Source organism: Rhinolophus sinicus, linkage group LG13, assembly GCF_036562045.2.
Source record: "Rhinolophus sinicus isolate RSC01 linkage group LG13, ASM3656204v1, whole genome shotgun sequence".
Classification (NCBI taxonomy): Eukaryota; Metazoa; Chordata; class Mammalia; order Chiroptera; family Rhinolophidae; genus Rhinolophus; species Rhinolophus sinicus.
The window spans coordinates 15,054,109-15,071,373 of record NC_133762.1 but is presented as its reverse complement, the minus strand read 5'-3'; the positions used below and the strand labels follow the sequence as shown (position 1 = coordinate 15,071,373).

At 54.0% G+C, this 17,265-nt stretch overlaps 3 protein-coding genes and 1 long non-coding RNA gene across 6 annotated transcripts in view; 2 read left to right on the top strand and 2 right to left on the bottom strand.

The window, feature by feature from the left end:
• The window catches only part of CFAP161 (cilia and flagella associated protein 161), a 60,488-nt gene extending 54,203 nt beyond the window's left edge, over positions 1-6,285 (bottom strand). For 2 of the 3 annotated variants that reach the window (XM_074317688.1, XM_074317687.1), the window contains exons 1-3: positions 6,164-6,285; positions 1,022-1,124; positions 794-912 (exon numbers count right to left, since the gene is read on the bottom strand). The gene's annotated coding sequence lies outside the window, so the exon portion shown is untranslated. Of the gene's footprint in view, positions 1-793; positions 915-1,021; positions 1,125-6,163 lie in introns of those variants that run through there. The other variant, XM_074317684.1, reaches the window with a different exon arrangement.
• Positions 1,124-6,301, bottom strand: TLNRD1 (talin rod domain containing 1). Its single transcript, XM_019743477.2, has 2 exons — positions 6,164-6,301; positions 1,124-4,128 (listed from the first exon to the last, which is right to left on the bottom strand). Exon 2 carries the CDS (start codon positions 2,859-2,861, stop codon positions 1,779-1,781), a length of 1,083 nt encoding a protein of 360 aa, XP_019599036.1. The 5' UTR covers positions 2,862-4,128; positions 6,164-6,301; the 3' UTR covers positions 1,124-1,778.
• LOC141568203 (uncharacterized) lies at positions 6,260-8,919 on the top strand. The gene is made up of 2 exons (XR_012491249.1): positions 6,260-6,397; positions 8,682-8,919. It is a non-coding gene; the product is annotated as an uncharacterized LOC141568203 (long non-coding RNA).
• A 2,196-nt stretch (positions 8,920-11,115) lies between these two features.
• MESD (mesoderm development LRP chaperone) lies at positions 11,116-17,213 on the top strand. The gene is made up of 3 exons (XM_074317691.1): positions 11,116-11,361; positions 14,497-14,729; positions 15,943-17,213. The coding sequence occupies exons 1-3, from the start codon at positions 11,155-11,157 to the stop codon at positions 16,199-16,201; spliced, it is 699 nt and encodes a 232-aa protein (XP_074173792.1). The 5' UTR covers positions 11,116-11,154; the 3' UTR covers positions 16,202-17,213.
• Positions 17,214-17,265: the final 52 nt, after the last annotated feature.

Sequence of the window (17,265 nt, the reverse complement as noted above, 5' to 3'; positions counted from 1 at the left end):
TGACCCAGAGTTTAGATGGGCTGGGAGAGAGGACCAAGCATTCTCAAGCTCATTTTCATCTTTTAAAGACCTTCAAAATTTAAATCTACCAGGACCTAAGAGAAAAACACACCAGCTTTCTCAACCGAGGGTTAAAAGAAAATGCATGTATATACCCCACCACTTTATGACTTTTCAAACTTCAAATTCAGAGAAGCTAAACAGTCTTAGTCTTACTCAAGATGGGTTTAAAGACATTTTACACGCTGAATATGAAATTCTCGTAATAAAGACAGCATTCAAGTAAAAACAGTCACTAAGATTTTTCTCTAACATATTATGGTGAAACATTTTCAGATTCGTGGGAACTGCAAAGGCTTAGCCACAACAAATCCCAAGGAAAATGTAAACTGAGCCAATTTAAAGCACATGAGTTTTTATCCACGGGGCTCTCCCAGGGCAGGCAGTGCAAATAAATCCATTGTACTTTCAGTGGGAAAATGTCCAAAACTTCACAAGATTCAGCAAAACTATACACCCCTCCCCCCACCAAATGTTTTTCTTAAAAATGCCAGCAGAAAGGACAAACCACCTTTTTAAATAGCTCTACATTTCAATTAACAGAGCATTCTTCCAACATACAATCAAACCAGGGCATGTCTTAGATCAAAGTCACAAAAACAAACCTTTTGCTGCAATTATGCTGAATCTAGAAAGTTCTTAACACTTTCCAGAATATCTGTCCCTCTATTGGCCTAGAACGCTCTACGCTTTCTTCTAAACTCACGAGCACTGGGATCTTGTCTGAATATACCTGCCCACAGAAGAGGCGCACACTGCCATCTGATGTAAGGTACGTTTACAGTTCCACACCACGCCGTCCTCTGACCTGGGAAGGCTGGCGCCCCACGCAGGATAAGGAAGAGCCTGAATCTGATAAAGACAGGCAGGATACAAGTCAGACTCTCCCTCTTCTTGAAACCTAGGCTGCTCAGAAGTTAACTCTTGAGGAAAAACAGAGGGTTGAGGATTGGGGACCCACCTCACTGCTCCCGAAGCAGACTTCCCAGGGTGCCTTTCCATTGATGACATGCAGCATGCAACACCACAATCACTGAAAATCTGTAATAACTGCAAAAAGCCATCTGAGAAACATAACATTTTAATAGATGAAATAAATACTCCAGTACATGCAAGGTAAAAACTTGACATTGGGGGAAAAAAATCACTCTATAGTGTAAATTAAAAAATAAAACACACACTCACAGTAGCTTTCCCCCCATTTGCAAATCACATGGCAAAATCATACTCTTTCCATACCAAGTATACGCCTAATCCAACTTAAAAAAATAACAACATACAAAAAAAGGTAGCTACATCCATGTCTAAGGAGTGAAAACTGAGGTAACCTTTCTTTTAATTAGGAAAAAAAAAGACCAAAAAAGAAATGAACCCATGACCTCCTTCCTGCCAAATTAATTAATAATAAAAATTTAGCTGAGGGATTCCTGAAGAGGAGCTGGGGTGGGGTGGGGGTCACACCGCGAACAGCAGATTACACATCTTCCCTCTCCAGGTCCACCGTGCATGGGCTGCTGGGCACTGAGCCCTTCGAGTGCGCGTGTACATTGGATGCATGGCCCTGCCTTCTGGAACACTCCTCTCGAGCACGTAACATGGTAGGGTAGGGGGGGAGCTTTCACCTATGATTTCTTTGGTATAAATGGAGAGGGGCAGACATTAAGTATCTTCCTTTAGTCTGGGGGTGGAAGAAGGGAGACCGGGTGGGTGGATGGGCGCTAATTCACAGAATTGGAATTCACTGGCGGTAAAGTCCTGGGCGAAGACCTCTCCCTTAAAGCCTGAGATAGCAGGGTGCAGCCTTCAGACACGGCGCAGGCCGAGTTCCTCAGCCTCTCCCTGTGGTCCGACATCTTGGCGCCCCCGTCGGGGTGCTGCGCCAGATCCCTGAGGCACTGGGTCAGGAGCACGCAGGCCGACACCACGCTCATCGCGCCACCTAGGATGGCGGTCTGCACCGCCTTGCCCTCGGCGCTCACGGCTGCCGCGCGACCCAGGAACTGCGGCTCGGTGGCGAAGCCCACCAGCGCGCTCACCGCCTGCACCAGCGGCCCGCTGAAGAGCGCGCAGCGACTACGCGCCAGCTCGCTGGGCGCTGCCTTGACCTCGCGCACGCAGGCCAGCAGCGCCGACGCGCTTGTGCTCATGCACTTGACGCCCAGCTTGAACTGCTCACGCGCAAAGCGGTCCCGGGACTTGTCACTGGCCAGGGCGCACGCGTCCGTCAGGAACTTGAGGTTGCGCGACAGGCCCTGTGACACCTCCAGCAGCAGCTGCGGGGTCATGTCGGCCAGCGGGGTGGCGCGCAGCAGCGCACAGCCCTGCTCCACCTCGTGCCGGCAGCGCGTCACGCGGTAGCGGTCCACCAGGCCAGGCTGCGCAGGCTGTGCGCCCGGTGTGGCCACAGCCGCCAGGTAGGCCGCGTGGGCAGAGCACTCCGTCAGCGAAACCACCAGGTCACCCAGCTCCACCAAGCTGTCCCCCGCCTCCCCGAAGCGGCCCATGTTGAGCTGGCTCTGCACGTCGTGGGTGAGGATGGAGAGCCCCTTGGTGCGCGCGATGATGGTGTCCCGGCACTGCTCAAAGGACTCGGCACCGGCGGAGGCGGGGCCCTCGAAGAGCACAGGCCTCGCCTCGCTCGACAGCAGCAGTAGGTCGGCCACCAGCTGCATCTTGCTCTTGCAGTGATCGCAGACGGACACCAGCCGCTTCCGAGGCTGCGAGCTGGCCCCGCTGACGGCGCTCGCAGGAGCCGGAGAAGCCGCCTCGCTGGTGGGCTTCCCCGCGCTGCCGCTAGCCATCGCGCCCGGGGGGCACTGGCATGCCGCTGGGGAGCCCGCTACCGCCGCCGCTGCCACTACCGCCGCCGCCCCCGCGGCCGTCGCGACTCAGCTGGCCAGGGCCGCGGTGCCTTCCCCGCACCATCATGCCATCCACCGCCGCGGGCGGAGGACGCGGGCCGGCGGCGGCGCAGGGAGAGCCCGTGGACCAGGGGACGCAGGAGGTTCTTCGCGGCGCGGGGAGGGGCTGTGGCGTTCGGCCTCCCGGAGGGCTTGCAGGAACCATGAACCATGCGCAACAAACTCACAGTCCGCGCTCCTCGTCGCCGGGCCGCCAGGAAAGTCCCTTCTGCCGGGCCGCGGCCGCCGCCTTCCTGGGCATGGCCCGGCCCGGCCGCCGGAGCAGGAGGGCGGGAGGGGAAGCTGGGAGTTGTCCTTCCTTCCTTCCTTTCTTTCTTTGAAATCAAAATCCCTTCCTCGGGGGGGAGCGCGCGCGGCGGCCCGGGCGGGCTCTGCTGTCAGCCTCCTCGGCTCGGCGGCGCACGTGGGCTTCAGGCTCCGGGACCCCGCCCGGCAGCACTTCCCCGCGACGGCGTTCGGGGCTGGCGCTTGGGGACGCGCGGCCGCCCCGGCGCATCTCCTGCCTCCGACTCTCGGGAAGCCGCCCGGCGGAGGCAGCGGGGCCGAGGGTGTGGCCGGTGCTGGCGCGGCCGCGCCGAATGAGTCGGGCGGGAGCTGCTCGGATTGTGCACAGCGGCCGCCCGCTCGCGCTCTGCCCGCCGCCCGCCCGCCCGCCACGCCCGGCGGCCCTTCCCGCCTCGCGGCTCACAGAGCCCGGCCCGGCGCCCGGGCGGCACACCCTCCGGCCCCGCGCGCCCCGCGGCCCGCCGCCGGCTGTCGGCGCGAGTCCATGCCCGGCGCCTCCTCGCCTCGGGCCCGCAGCGGCTCAGCTCTCCCGGGACCCTGGGCCCTGAGCATCGGCCGCCCAGCGTGCGTGTCCCCGGCGGCCCGGCCAACTCAGAAGGTCCCCGCCGCGCTGCGGCCACCCGCCCGGGTCCCGGCTCCTGCCATTTTTGTCAACCTCCAACTTCCGAGCGAGCCGGAGAAACTGAAAGGAAGGGCGGGGGCCGAAAGGCAGCGGGAAACGCCGCCTCCTCCTCGCGCGGCACCTCGGAGCGCGGCCGTGGGCGCGCCGTCCGTCCGCCGGGCTGCTGGAGGCTGTCCTGGTCCCGGCCCGTCTCGCCCCCGCTCGCCGCCGCCGCCGCCTCGGCCGCAGCCTCCCTGGAGCCTATAGAAATCTTTTGTGTGGCGTCACCGCCTTTCGTTTAAATCCCGCTTCCTCCTCTCGCCTTCCCCCGCCCCCTCGCCGCTCCCGGATGCTTGCGCGATGCGCTGCTCCTCCCCCGGGAAGCGGCCGGCTGCAGGAGGACGCCACCGCCCACCCCGGATGCCGGGGTCCGGCCGGGGGGCCCGGGCCTTCCCGCGGTCCCCGGGGAGAGGCATGGGGTCGCGGGGGGACAGGAGGGAGGCCGCCCCGGCCAGGGCTCTGCGCGAGCCCCGAGGAGCTGGGTCGCAGCCGCCTACTGGCCTTACGTAAGCGCTCAGCCAGGCAGGAGCTCCACGCGTCCTCCCCGCCCAGGGAACAAGTCTCAGAGGTGACCTGTTTTCTGGACTGCATGGGGGAGGACACGCGATACCATCCCCTGATGGCTTGCTGGGCTCCCGTCTTGGCGTTTTGCGGGGCATCGTCCGGTTTCCCAAGCTCTCCCCCCGCCTTTTATTTGGTTGATCGGCTCCCACTGTGGGATCTGAGGGGCCGTGCAGGGTTAGGAAGGAGCACTGGATATGGAGTCCGAGGAGCGCGGCTGGGTGCAGGCCGCATCCTTCCTCTCACACAATGTCCCCTATGCAGTCCGAGCGCGGGCGCTGCACCAGACTCCCCCCAACCATTTCTGAGTCTGTGACCTCGTGCAAGTTCTCTCCCCAAGTATCATTTTCTCACCTCAAAACCAGATATTGTGCGCTGACCACTGGGTACCTGGCTCATAAATCGTGGCTGCTAGAAGGAACTGTGAGCAGCGCAGTTGGCCCTCTTAACGTCTAGGTCCTGGCCACATAACGGGGTACCAGAGGCCCAGCCCTTGGAGGGAAACACTGTTATGCCTGGTTTCCCGGCAAGGACACGGACACTCAGATGCCTTCAGTGCCTTCCTAAGCTCAGGAAGAGGGCAGGTACAAGGGGGCGCAGGGGCTGCCCCAACCTCCTGTTTTCCCAGACCCTATTCTCCAGGAGGTAGTGGTTCAAGCACCTGGATTTCCTCCCCACCAAGTTCCCCACCCTGTCCTGAAACAGGCCCTCCAGCTGCCAACCTGGCACAAGCTGGGCGTGTTCAGCCAACAGACATGTTTGCTCCTCTGTCCCTTCCGAGGACCTGGAGTCACCTTTTTTCAGCCAGTTGCCAATGTTACTTATAACTAGGATGACCTTGCAGTTTACCATCCAAACTTAAACAGTTTTGAGAGCCAAGTTTGCGACATGCTATGAATAAATTAACCAGGAACAACAGATACAAAGCTGAGTGGGTAGTCACCCTACTTATAACCAAGTGAGCTTAGATACCTTCTAGAATATGGATAAACCCACTTGTCAACCAAGGCCAATAAAACCGATGATTTTCTAAAGCAGCAGCAATTCTGTAGGGTTAATCCCTTTTGTTTTTCTATGAGGGAAAAACAGTTGGACAAATTCAGCTCTTTCCGTGGTAACCCAGGAGTACCACCCTAACCCTACTTAGCTCCAAAAACCTGCTGTGAGAAAGAAGTCAGCCCGTCCCTCTACGCCCAGCTTATTCACGAAACTGCTCTGGGATCAGAGGATTTTCCCCAAAGCCACCTGGTGCCCCTGGGGTCCTGTTTTTCCTTTTCTTCTATGTATGCAGCCTATTTTGTTGTCACTGCTGGAGACCTTGTACCCCCAACAGTGAGCCGTGTGACACAGATTGTCCCGTGTTCGTAGTCAATTGGTTTAGCTTTAAAAATCTCATAGGATTTTTCAGATAGGGCAGCTCCTCCTAAACTGCTCCTTCCAGGTGCCACCCCTGCCTTCCTTTAGGTCCCCTTTACTGCATTCATTCTATGAACACTGGGCACCTACCTTGTGTCAGACCCTCTGTGGGGCATGTAAGGAAAATGAGGGCTCTACCCCTTCTGGAGACAAGAGTTGAAAGAGGGCAACACAGTCACAGAAATAAGGAATCTCCATTCCACGCGTGGGAGAGTGAGAGCACAGAGTAAAGAACGATCATAGAGATAATACCGCTTACCAATGGGCCAGTCGCAGGGTCATGTGATCAGTTCCGACCAATGAAAGGCAGTGGACATGATCTGGGGCTGAGGCAGTGAAAAGCCAGTCTGTAATTCTCACATCTCTCCTCCCTTGCTGTAACTACTCCGGAGCCTGTGTTCTAGATGGTGCGGCTGAAAGATGGTGGAGCGTCGTGATGACCGTGGAGCAGACCCTCCATTGACCTGCGCTGGACATAAAATGTGAGCAAAAGGTAAACTCCGTGTTAAGCCACTGGATTGTCTGTTGCTGTAGCATAATTTAGTTTCAGTTGATTAACAGAGGAAGGCTGTTTGTGTCATCCCCTACAGTCACCCGAGCAAGGGTGTTCTCTTTAGAAATCTCCACCCATTACACCTTCTAAGCCTTTTTTAAAATTAAAATATCACGAGCCAAAGGTACTGTGCAAAGTATTCTTCATTAAAATGGAAACTGAGTGAGAGAACTGAAAAGGTGTGGACTAAAGGGTTGGCTGGGGGAAGGAAGGTGAACGGAGCAGACGAGAGGAAGCTGGGACCGTGCAGGAAAGGGCTTGGCCGCTGAAGAGTGTGCTTCAGTGTGTGGCTCAAGGCGCTGCTTGGGAGGAATTTACTGAGTGAATGAGTGAGCAGGATGTCAGCAGAGCTGTCTGAGGGTTTGGGGGGGAGCAGTGGAACTGACAGGCGGGGCAGGCAGGTGGGGAAACATCACCCCTCCTTCCTGTTCTAGGTGGTGCAGCCACCCAATGAGCACTTGTTTATGATATTGTGGTTAAATAGTCATGACATAAAGTTTACCATCTTATCCATTGTTGTGAACTAGCCACAGTCCAGGGGCATTAAGTACATTCTCAGCGTTGTGCAGCCATCACTACCATCCATCTCCAGAACTCTCTCGTCTTCCCAAACTGAAACTCTGTCCCTATTAAACGATAACTCCTCCTTCCCCTCTCCCCCCAGCCCCTGTAAACCACCATCCCACTTTCTGTCTCTATAATAGGACTCTTCTAGGTACCTTATATAAGGAGAATCAGACAATATTTGTCCTTCTGTGTCTGGCTTATTTGACTTAGTATAATGTCCTCAAGGTTCACTGATCGTGTCTTGTGTTAGGATTTCCTTCCCTTTTAAGGCATGCTGTGTTTCACACCCAACTTTCCCACTGCACGCCAGACTTAACAGACCAATAAGCACGCTGCGTCTGGTAGATCAGTTTGGGGCATTCTCTGCCCTAACGTGCCTTTCCTTTGCAGCAGTGTCCCCGTTTTATTTTTGTGCTCATAGAGGGGCCCACTCAGTCTCAGGAAATCTTTCTTACACACAGGCAAACATCACCCTTTATTATCTTCCTTTCAATCGCTCTTCTAAAGGAGAGAAGTGTATGTCTGCAAAATTCACGCCTCCCCTCCCTTTTCCCTGACGTACTCATCTCCACAGGTGATGAATGAGACTGACATTCACCGGCCGAGGCTAGTTGGGGAGCAGGATGGCTGTGAAGGGGTACACTCCTTCCGCAGCATGTCCTCCTGCTGCCTGGTGTGCTGGGTCCCCATACAGTAAGCACACACGGGCAGGACCTCCTCCATGTGTGTGTGGGGGTCCCATCTCTGCCCCACCCCCACCCCTCACCCTTCCCCCCGCCATGCTGGCTTTCTGTTCACCTGAAGCTGAGTGGCTGAGGGAGGCCTGTGTGCCAGACCAGCTATGCCATGGTGGGCACACTGAGCATTCGGGTCCCAAGATGTGGGAGAGCTAGAACTTCCTCCAATCTAGTTTACCAGAGAGCCCTGCGTGGGGCTGACCCTTGCGTTCACAGACCAATTCTCCATCCCACTGCCTTACTGGCTAATGATCTTTGGGTGTATTTTCCATTTGCCAGAATCCTATAAGGAAGGACATTTTCCAGGCAATTGCAGCATTATAAGTAATATGTGTTAAGCAGTATTCTTAGAATTTCAGTTGATATTAGACTTTTTCCCCCCCTTATATCTTAGTGGAGAGAACCGTAGCTATCGGTGTTTTGAAGGCCTCGGTGTGTTTATGTACATCCCCCCATTTTAAAATACAACTGATTTATGCCAACTGTAACTGAAAATTACATAAATAAAATACAGCTGATTTGGAATCCCACTGCTTGGGGTTTCCTCTTATTTAAAGTAGAGACACTGTTATCATCAGACCATCCCTTCAGGACCTGAACGCCTATAACCTGCTGTGTCCTGGTTACCTCCTCTGCTAGTCTGCACCTTTCACGCAGGGACTTTGTGACAGTAACCTTCCCATTAGCGCCTTACCTGGGCCTTGGCTGACAGAAGGCCCTTAGTGAATAAATTCTCAGAGTTGAACTGAATCAAGTTCCAAATGCCAAAATAGTGAACACGCAGTCACTCCAGATGTTTTCACATCAGTGGGTTATAAAATGAATTTCCTCCTTAGATGAAAGTCAGTAGCCCTGGAATTATTTCTACAATCCCAACCATTTCTGCAAAGCAGTAAATAACTTGTTTTCTGTATAACTAGATCCTGTGGACCAGGATTCCCTGCACGTCGGCACCTTCACTTGGCAGCTGGTGAAATGAATGACCAGGATGACCCCTCCCAGCAGAGCACATGATCGACCACAGCTGTGCATGTTTTCTTAGCATGACTGCACCAGGACAGGGCTCAGAGCCACTGGGTGGAGCAGTGCGCCCTGGGGAGAAAGCTTATGACATTTCCCCTATGAGTTCAAAAAAGAAAAGAAAAAAACCCTCTTTTTCTTATGAGTTGTTTCTGCTCAGTGTCAACAGAGAGTGTCCCAGTGTGTACCCATATAGATGCCCGCACGAAAATGTACATTCTCTGCCAGCAGTACAGGGAGAGAATTTGAACTGCACCGCACCTAAGAGTGAGGGTTGTCAGCTAGTTGCCTTGTCAACGTCCACGTCCTCCTTTCCCTTGATCACAGAATCCCAGTTTCATTTAGAGTGAGGTATCCAGCTAGGAGACAGCTTCCCGGCCTACCTGGGAGGGCCAGGTTCCAGACATGGAGATGTAGTCACAAGTGTTGGGTGGAGTGTCCAGGCAGGCTGCTGAAATGAAGCTGTCTCCACTGAAAGCTAGCCTCCTTTTGGCCTTCCTTCCCCTTCCTCTAGATGAAAGGCAGCTTGATGGCTGGAGCTCCAGTAGCCATGTTGGACCTGTGCTGACCTTGGGGATGGAAGCCACAGGCCAGTCTGATGGAGGAGGCTGGGTGACAGATGGAGCCACAATGCCAGCCCTAGATGCGTAGTTTCCAACCGCTTCTGTGAAAGAAAAATCAAGCAGTAACAACAAAGCCCTCTATCTTGTTTCAAATACTTTTTTAAAAATTTAATTTTCTGTTACACGCCACCTATTACTCCTGTCCAAGCAAGGCGGCTGGTTTGCTAGGGCGGCCGTAACAAAATGCTACAGACCAGACGGCTCACGCAACAGAAGTTTATTTTCTCCCAGTTCTGGAGAATGGGAAGTGCCAGCTCAAGGTGTTGGGAGGGTTGGCTTCTTCTGAGACCTCTCTCCCTGGCGTGTAGACGGCTGTCTTCTCCCTGTGTCTTCACACGCCTCCCGCCTTCTACATGACTGTGGCCAATGTCCTTTTGTTACATAGACACTAGTCATGTTGGATTAGGGAGGACCCACCCTAACAACCTCATTTTAACTCAGTCACCTCTTTAAAGAACCTGTCTCCAAATACAGTCACATTTGCGGTCCTGGGGGGGGCAGGTCTTCAGCATATGAAATTTGAGGGGTACAATTCAGACCGTAACACAAGGCACGCATAAAGCAGTTTACTGCCTTTTTTTTGTAACAGCAGAAAAACTGGTCATACATGTCCACCAGTAGGGCCATAAACTACTGTTACATTAATACGAAAGCATACTTGACCTCATTCTAAAGAAGGAAAGTTCACCACGTCACATGGTTCAGTGGGAAACGCTTAGGGAGCGCGTGTGCTTCCGTCTGCACAGGATGTTGCCGTAAACACGGCTACACGCAACCAACCCGTTTCTGGCGCCACGTTGACGTTCATAACCGTGGAGAACAGTGTGCGCAGAACGCGACGCTGACACCTGGTTGGTGCGGAGCAGAACACGTTTGTGGGGACTTCGTGTGAAACATTTAACAACGGCCGCAAGGGATTCGTGTCCGTCTCGCGCGCTTACAACACCGAACGCAGCAGACCAGCCCTTGGACATTCAAATTTCAAAGCACCCCTGGCCACAATCTTTTTTAAATAACAAAAAAAAAAAAATTGGGAATGATTCAGCCGTGAAAAGGATGAGTCAGAGCCTACAGGATTCAGTTAAAATTAGAAGAAATACTGAAGCTACTTTAACAATGGAAAGTAATGTGTTTAAAAAGGAAACAAAAAGCCTGCGTCCAGGTGACAGGGACGTTGGGAGCCGCTGGAGTGACACCCTCTCGACTGAGCAGCAAAGCGGGGGCCACCTGTTATTAGGACCCTCTGGACAACACGGCTCCAAAGGTCTCCGAAACTTGTCCACGGGAGCGGCCGGAGGGCGACAGGGGGCGCCTGACACCCCGAAACGGCTTTTCTGGAGCGGAGGTGGCTCCAACTCACCTCACGGGCGAGAAACTGAGGCCCCGCGCGGCGCGGGGGGCGGGCTCCTGGGGCCCTGAGGGCACGTTTGGCCCAGGCCCCCGCGTCGCAGAGAGAAAAAGGTCGTCCTCTGGCGGCGAGCGAACGCGAGCCGGGGCCGCCCCACTCGCGCCCAGCGCCTCAGCGGGACGAGGGGAGGGCCCATGGGCGGGGCCAAGATGGCGGAGGGGACGGGGCGGGGCCTGGTAGGCCAGCGCGAGCCTGGAGGCGGGGCCACGCTGAAGCGTGGCCGGAGGCGTGCACGGGGCGGGGTCACGCGCCGACGAGGGCCGGGGGTAGGTCCCGGAAAAGGGCGTCTGGGGGCGGGGCCGGCGGCTGGCGCAGGCGCGATCTCGCGGCGGCGCAGCGAAGATGGCGGCCTCCGGGTGGGCGCGCACCGCCGTGGTCCTGCTCTGTGCCTTCGATCTGCTGCTGCTGCTGCTGCTGCCGCCCCCGGTCCGCGCGGCCGAGGGTCCCGCCGGGACGCCCAGCGACGCTGCCCCGCCTCCCCCGAAGAAGAAGAAGGATATTCGCGATTACAATGATGCGGACATGGCGCGTCTTCTGGAACAGTGGGAGGTCCGCGGCGCGCGCACACGCTCCGGCCCTGCTCGTGCGGGGCCCCGCTCCCCCCGACCTCTCACCCTCTCCGTCTCGGTGTCTTCTGACCCCCAATCTTCTCTCTGCTGTGGCCATGAGTCCTTACCCACTCGAGCCTCCGCTGACCCTCATCGCCTCCGCTGACCCCTCTGGCCCCGCCGCCCCCCGCCCCAGGCCCCTATCCCAGGGTCCTCTTCCCCCGTTTCTGGGGCTTTTCTAGTCACGGGTCGGCCTCTCAGGAGTGAGCCTTACTTAACCTTCAGTGCCCTCGTCGCCCCTGCTGCTCCCGTGGGCACTGAGCCCTGCAAATCGGGAGGGAGACCGTTCCCATGTGTGAAGAATGGGGCGAGTGGGTGGTGAGGGCTACGGTGAAGGTTAGGTTTCCAGGGGGTCATCTCAGGTTTAACAGGCCCGTCTCCCAATCAGTAGGGTGTCAGACTTCCCGTTTGGGTGTGTTTCTGTGCTGAGAGGTTTGTAATCTTGTGCTTGGCTTTATGTTGCAAACAGCCGGCGCGGTCATCAGAAGGCTAGTGGCGCTCTCGCATGGAAGTCAGCTTTTCATTGAAAGGACCTGTGACTTATGTGAAAGGAAGCTTTCTGGCTTGTTGCTTGAATGCACTATTGTGTGTAATTATAGGGAGTATGTTACAAGCTTTTTAGATAGAGTTTATTAGCCAAAACGTTGCTGCCTTTTTCCTTTGCAGGATGGTTGTATTGTCGTGGTTTATGTACACAGCTGTGGAATAGTCAGGAACTCTGGTTCTGCTCACTATGTAACCTTGGGCAAGTCGCCTCTCCCTCTAGGCCCCACGTTCCTTAGCTGCAAAGTGAGGTTTTACTGGATTTTTACTAGATGAGTTTTTCAAACACTGATGTTTCATTATTTTGTGGTTCTGTCTCTCTCTGATGGAAGCTTTTAGACAAGAGTTTAAAATACCACCTGATGCATTTGACTAGAAGGAAGCAGACTTGGGTTTTCACGTTCATCTGCAGCTGATAGAAAGACTGGGGTAGACGAGTGTGTGGAGACCACTAATGAAGAGGGAACTTGGTGCAGCAGGTCCTTCCCCATATACCATCTCCCTTGCAATCTCCCAGCCTCTTTCAGGACTCCAGCAAGGCTATGATCTGCCAAAGTGAGAGCACCATCTCATGAGGAAAGGCTACCCTGGAAGTACTCAGAGCCCGGGCTGGGCAAAAAGGGTGCTGCAGAGATGAACAGAGGATCCCACCAGTAGGAACAGTAGATGACAATAAAAAGAACCATAAAACAAAGGAAGAATTGCTGCGTGCTACAAAAAGAAAGTGCTGTGGGGCTCGTGACAGGATTCAAGGGGGAAATGGCATTTAGATGGGCAAGGGAAGTGTGGGAGAAGCGCCTTAGAGCAGCAGCATGAGCTGAGACGGGACACGTGGGAACTGGGCAGAATGGAGCAAATATTAATAGTCTAGGCTCTGCAGTTGGACTGCCTGGGCTTAAACCACTTAGACTTGTGAACTTGGCTTGGTAAAGAACCTCTCTGTACTTTAGTTTCTACACTTGCAAACAGGGGTGTTAACAGTACCTGGCCTAAAAAGTTCTGAGGCTTAACTGAGAAAACAAACAAAGAACCAAGAGTAGGGCACCTCTAATTCGTTTGGATTTGCTGGTCTAAATTAGGCTGGCCGGCCCAGGCTGTAGCGGAAGCATAGTGAGAACTACGCATGGAGGGAACCACCAGTTTGTGCAAGGCCGTGAATGCTGTGGGGTTTGGCCTTTAGAAGGAGATGTGCAGCCCCTGATGAGTTTGACAAGTTGTACTGTCCCAGTATTACAATACTGGAATGTTCGCATTTAATCATTCCCAAGTTCATCTCTCCAGTCCCCTTCTATTTGCTGACACAGTTTTTATAGCTGAAAGCACAGCATCAGTGGATTCAGTTGATACACATTAATCATCTCCCACGTTACTGCACAGACTTTATAGCGCTTTCAGAATATGCCGTGGAGTGGAGGTTTCCGCTGTTGAAGGTTTTTGAATAGTGGAGTATCATGGTTAGGGCTACACTGGAGGAAAAGTAATTGGCCAGGTTCAGGGTGGATGGGCAGGGAGAGAATCTGAAGGCAGACGCAACTTGGTTAATGTTTATTGAGTTCACGAGCTATCAGGAGTAAACAAGCATCTCACTGAATGAGGGAGGGACTCATCCCTGTTTCCTAGACGACGACGTTGGGGCACCGAGAGGTACAGTAACTTGCCCAAGGTGACTTTCAAATTCAGTCAGTTCACTTTCAGCCTGTGCTTTTGGCCCTGTTGCTGCACAGCCATACACACGGTGAGCAGAGTACACGTGAAAGGAAACGAGGACCTGGCTTAAGCTAGAAGCTGCAGGAATGGAGTGGAAGGGAGACATATGCTCTTAACAGGACTTGGCAGCTGGTTGTGTGACCACCAGGCAACAGCATAATGTAGCGGAAGGACAGAGGCGTTGAAGCCAGCTCTGCCCCTCGGTGACTGTGACCCTCACTGCCCTTGTCCATTCAGCCAGACAGCATGTCACTTTGCAGGCTGCCATACAGACTAAAGCGCTGGTGTCTGCAGACACGGGGGCGGGCGTGAGCGCCTTTCCCAGCAGCAGTGAGTGACTCCTGTGGGGGAGCGTATCTGTGTCCGTCGGTGCTTTTTCTAGGACACAGTCCCTTCTCCCCTGGTGGCGATCCCTAAACCCACGCCGACTCCCTCCCCGGGGTGCTTCTGTCACTCAGTGCAATATTTCTGAGCTCTGCTCCATATGTATTTGTCCTTCATTGCTGTCCAGTATTTCATTGTCTGACCAAACCAGAATGTGGCCATTTTTACAGCCTACCATATTAGGGAAGTTCTTGGCGAGTGAAACAGCTATAGAAACCCATCACGGGGGGGCTGTCTGTGATTGGGGGCCTGGAGTGACAGGAAGGAGGTACTTGCCGAAACTTAGATGTGGCTGGAAAGTCAAGTAGGGGAGACGCGCTATTTTCTTTTTCCTGCTATCAAGTAGGTCGAAATCCTGCACCTGACGTCACGTGCCAATATTCTTGCCTCTGCCGGTTGCAAAGCACATTTCCGATGATTGATGCTTTCCCCCTCCTGACAGAAAGACGACGACATCGAGGAAGGAGACCTCCCGGAGCACAAAAGGCCCTCCGCGCCTATCGACTTCTCGCAGCTCGACCCGGGCAAGCCCGAGAGCATCCTGAAAATGACCAAGAAAGGGAAGACGCTCATGATGTTTGTCACCGTGTCAGGAAGCCCCACGGAGAAGGAGACGGAGGAGATCACCAGTCTGTGGCAGGGCAGCCTTTTCAATGCCAACTACGACGTCCAGAGGTAAAGCATCCACCACCTTGCTGAGGAAAGCGTGGGCTGTGCTGGGAGTTTTTCTGAGGCTCTGTATCTAGCAGGATGTTCTTTAAAGAGGATTCATTATTGGTCAAAGCTAGTAAGTTGTTTTTAATAAGTCATGTGAGCGTCAAGTTTTATTTATCTTTGTATCTAACTTATTTCATCTGAGTTAAAAGTTGTGTCGCGTAGCCACCTTGGGGACCAAACAAGTTGCATCCTGACAGCGTGCTTCCTTTAGAAGCATCTGCTTATTGGAGAAGGCTTTTCTATGTAGCTGTGTTCACACGTAAGCTTGGACCAGACTAGAAACAGATACCTGATTTTAGGTGAACGGGTCCGGTTCTCACAGCCCAGTGTGACCCTAAGATGCAGGTATAAGGAGTTTCCTTTTTCCTCCTCAATAACAGTTCTAAAAGGTGGCCTCTTGAAGTGTCTCAGTTTAGGAAACCTTAAAGTAATAACGAGAAAGGAAGGAATACTGCGGGTGCGGAGGATGGCCGGATGCTTTGTAGCTTAAACAGACATCCAGGTTCTGGCGACGACTGGCCCCTGCTGGCGCTGATCCCGGGGTTTGGCGCATTCCAGCCTGAGGGGTGGGGGGTGTGAGTCTGGCTCCCCCGGAACAGAAGAATCGTGCCCACTGGCCATACTGGTGGCCCAGCCAGACCCCATTCTTTTGCTCTTTGCTCCTTGGGACCTGTCGAGTGTTGAGTGTGGACCTACTTGGGCTGCTTGCTGTTAACCTCCGGGGTTGGGATTTCTGTCCCGTAGCCAGGTGTCCTCGAGCCCTTCACGGACCTCTTACCTGCGGTTTTCAGCCCTTATCAGCAGGAGCCTTTGTCAGAAGAAACCTTAGCTGAGCACTTCAGAATGTCACAGGTTCCCAGGGCAGCCTGCTCTGTGCTTCCCGAGGCACGTCGGCGGCTGCCTGGGGAGGGGGTCCCAGTGCTGTCTCTGGACACGGGCGTCCCTTGCCCCACGTGCCATTCTGTCTGCTGCTCTCTGACCTGAGTGGTCCAGTAGTTCAGTCAGCTAGGATTCTCAGACGTTAAATGTCAGAAGCCACTGGGCTTGAACGAGTAGTTTGTTCTGTATTCATGTAGAAGTTGAAAGGAGTTCTTTTTGCTGGGTAAGCGCCACAGGTGCGGGCCCATGAGCACGTTCCCGGGTGTCTGACTGCTCGCGTCTCCCTGTCAAGGTTCATCGTGGGCTCCGACCGCGCCATCTTCATGCTTCGTGATGGGAGTTACGCCTGGGAGATCAAGGACTTTTTGGTCAGTCAAGACCGGTGTGCGGAGGTAACGCTGGAGGGACAGGTGTACCCTGGCCGAGGGGGAGGAAGCAAAGAGAAAAACAAGACAAAGCCAGAGAAGGGCAAGAAGAAGAGTAAGGGAGAGCCGCGTCCTCGGGCTGCGAAGGGGGACAATCGAGCTGGGACTGCACGGGAGGACCTGTAACGGGGCAGCCACGGCCCTTCCAGGGACACGCAGGACAGCTCGGCCCGGGCGTGCGGGGGGGGCGGGCGTGGGGGCCGCACCGCAGGTGGCATCCCAGTTCCTCTAGAGAAGGTGACCAGTTGTGGTCAGTGTGAGAATGACTGTTGGAACGGCTTCCAGTAAGAAGACAGAGGTGTTGTAATTAACATTGGGCACTGACAGATTCGGGGACTAAAATGTCACTTTAAATGGAAACCTTTTTCCCATTTGCATTTGGGGGAGTCCTTCACTGCTGTGGCACCGCCCCCCTCATGGCACCTGCTCTGATCTGGTGTCCTGCGGTGTCCGTGCTTTTTATTTTCTGTTAACGGGAAGGATACCAGGTTCTAATCAGACAAACTTTAAGACTCTTGTTAATTGAATCGGGCTCTTCGTGCTACAAACATCGTTTTCGTTCGTGTGAAATTAAAACACGCCGTGGGACCACGCACGGAGCTCTGGTATTTAAATACACAATCAGGACGCCAGGACTGTAAATCCCACATCTGCAGAAAACGCAGAGAACTGAAAACAGTGTTACTTGGAGATCTAAGTACTTCCTTTGAAATTCTTGGGCTTGACTCCTTACTTACTGAGAACTCTTGGCATCTGGCACGTGTGGGGTGGTCTGTGCAGTTCAAGGGTTCTGTTCTGTGTCCTTATTCAGGAAACAGCCCTGCTGGTGGCAAGGGTGCCGTTCAGTGTGATACTTTAAAGGGTGTCACTCAGGACTCAGCAGTGCCCTTTGCAGAGTGTGGCAGAGGCTCAGTCACCTCGTTCATTTCTAACATGTTTCTTTGATAAAGTGCCTAAATTTGTGGTGTCTTCTATGCTCCTCCATGATACGCGACGTGCTCCTGTCTGACCCGCTCTCTGTGTGGGCACCTGCTCTGAGTGCGTTACGGGATTTATATACAGCTGTCATCTTTAAGAACTAGTTATTTGGAAGAACCTTCCATTGTGATTTTAATAAAATAGCACGTGTACGTGGTTAGACAGTGTCATTGCTAGAAGAGGACAGAGGGGAAGGCCTGTGCCTCCAGCGT

Bases quoted from the DNA above. Each gene is read 5' to 3' on its own strand.
- TLNRD1 (XM_019743477.2), bottom strand. From the start codon at position 2,861: ATGGCTAGCGGCAGCGCGGGGAAGCCCACCAGCGAGGCGGCTTCTCCG.
- MESD (XM_074317691.1), top strand. From the start codon at position 11,155: ATGGCGGCCTCCGGGTGGGCGCGCACCGCCGTGGTCCTGCTCTGTGCC. The intron at 11,362-14,496 runs GTCCGCGGCGCG...CCCTCCTGACAG, and splicing joins GTCTTCTGGAACAGTGGGAG to AAAGACGACGACATCGAGGA. The intron at 14,730-15,942 runs GTAAAGCATCCA...CTCCCTGTCAAG, and splicing joins GCCAACTACGACGTCCAGAG to GTTCATCGTGGGCTCCGACC.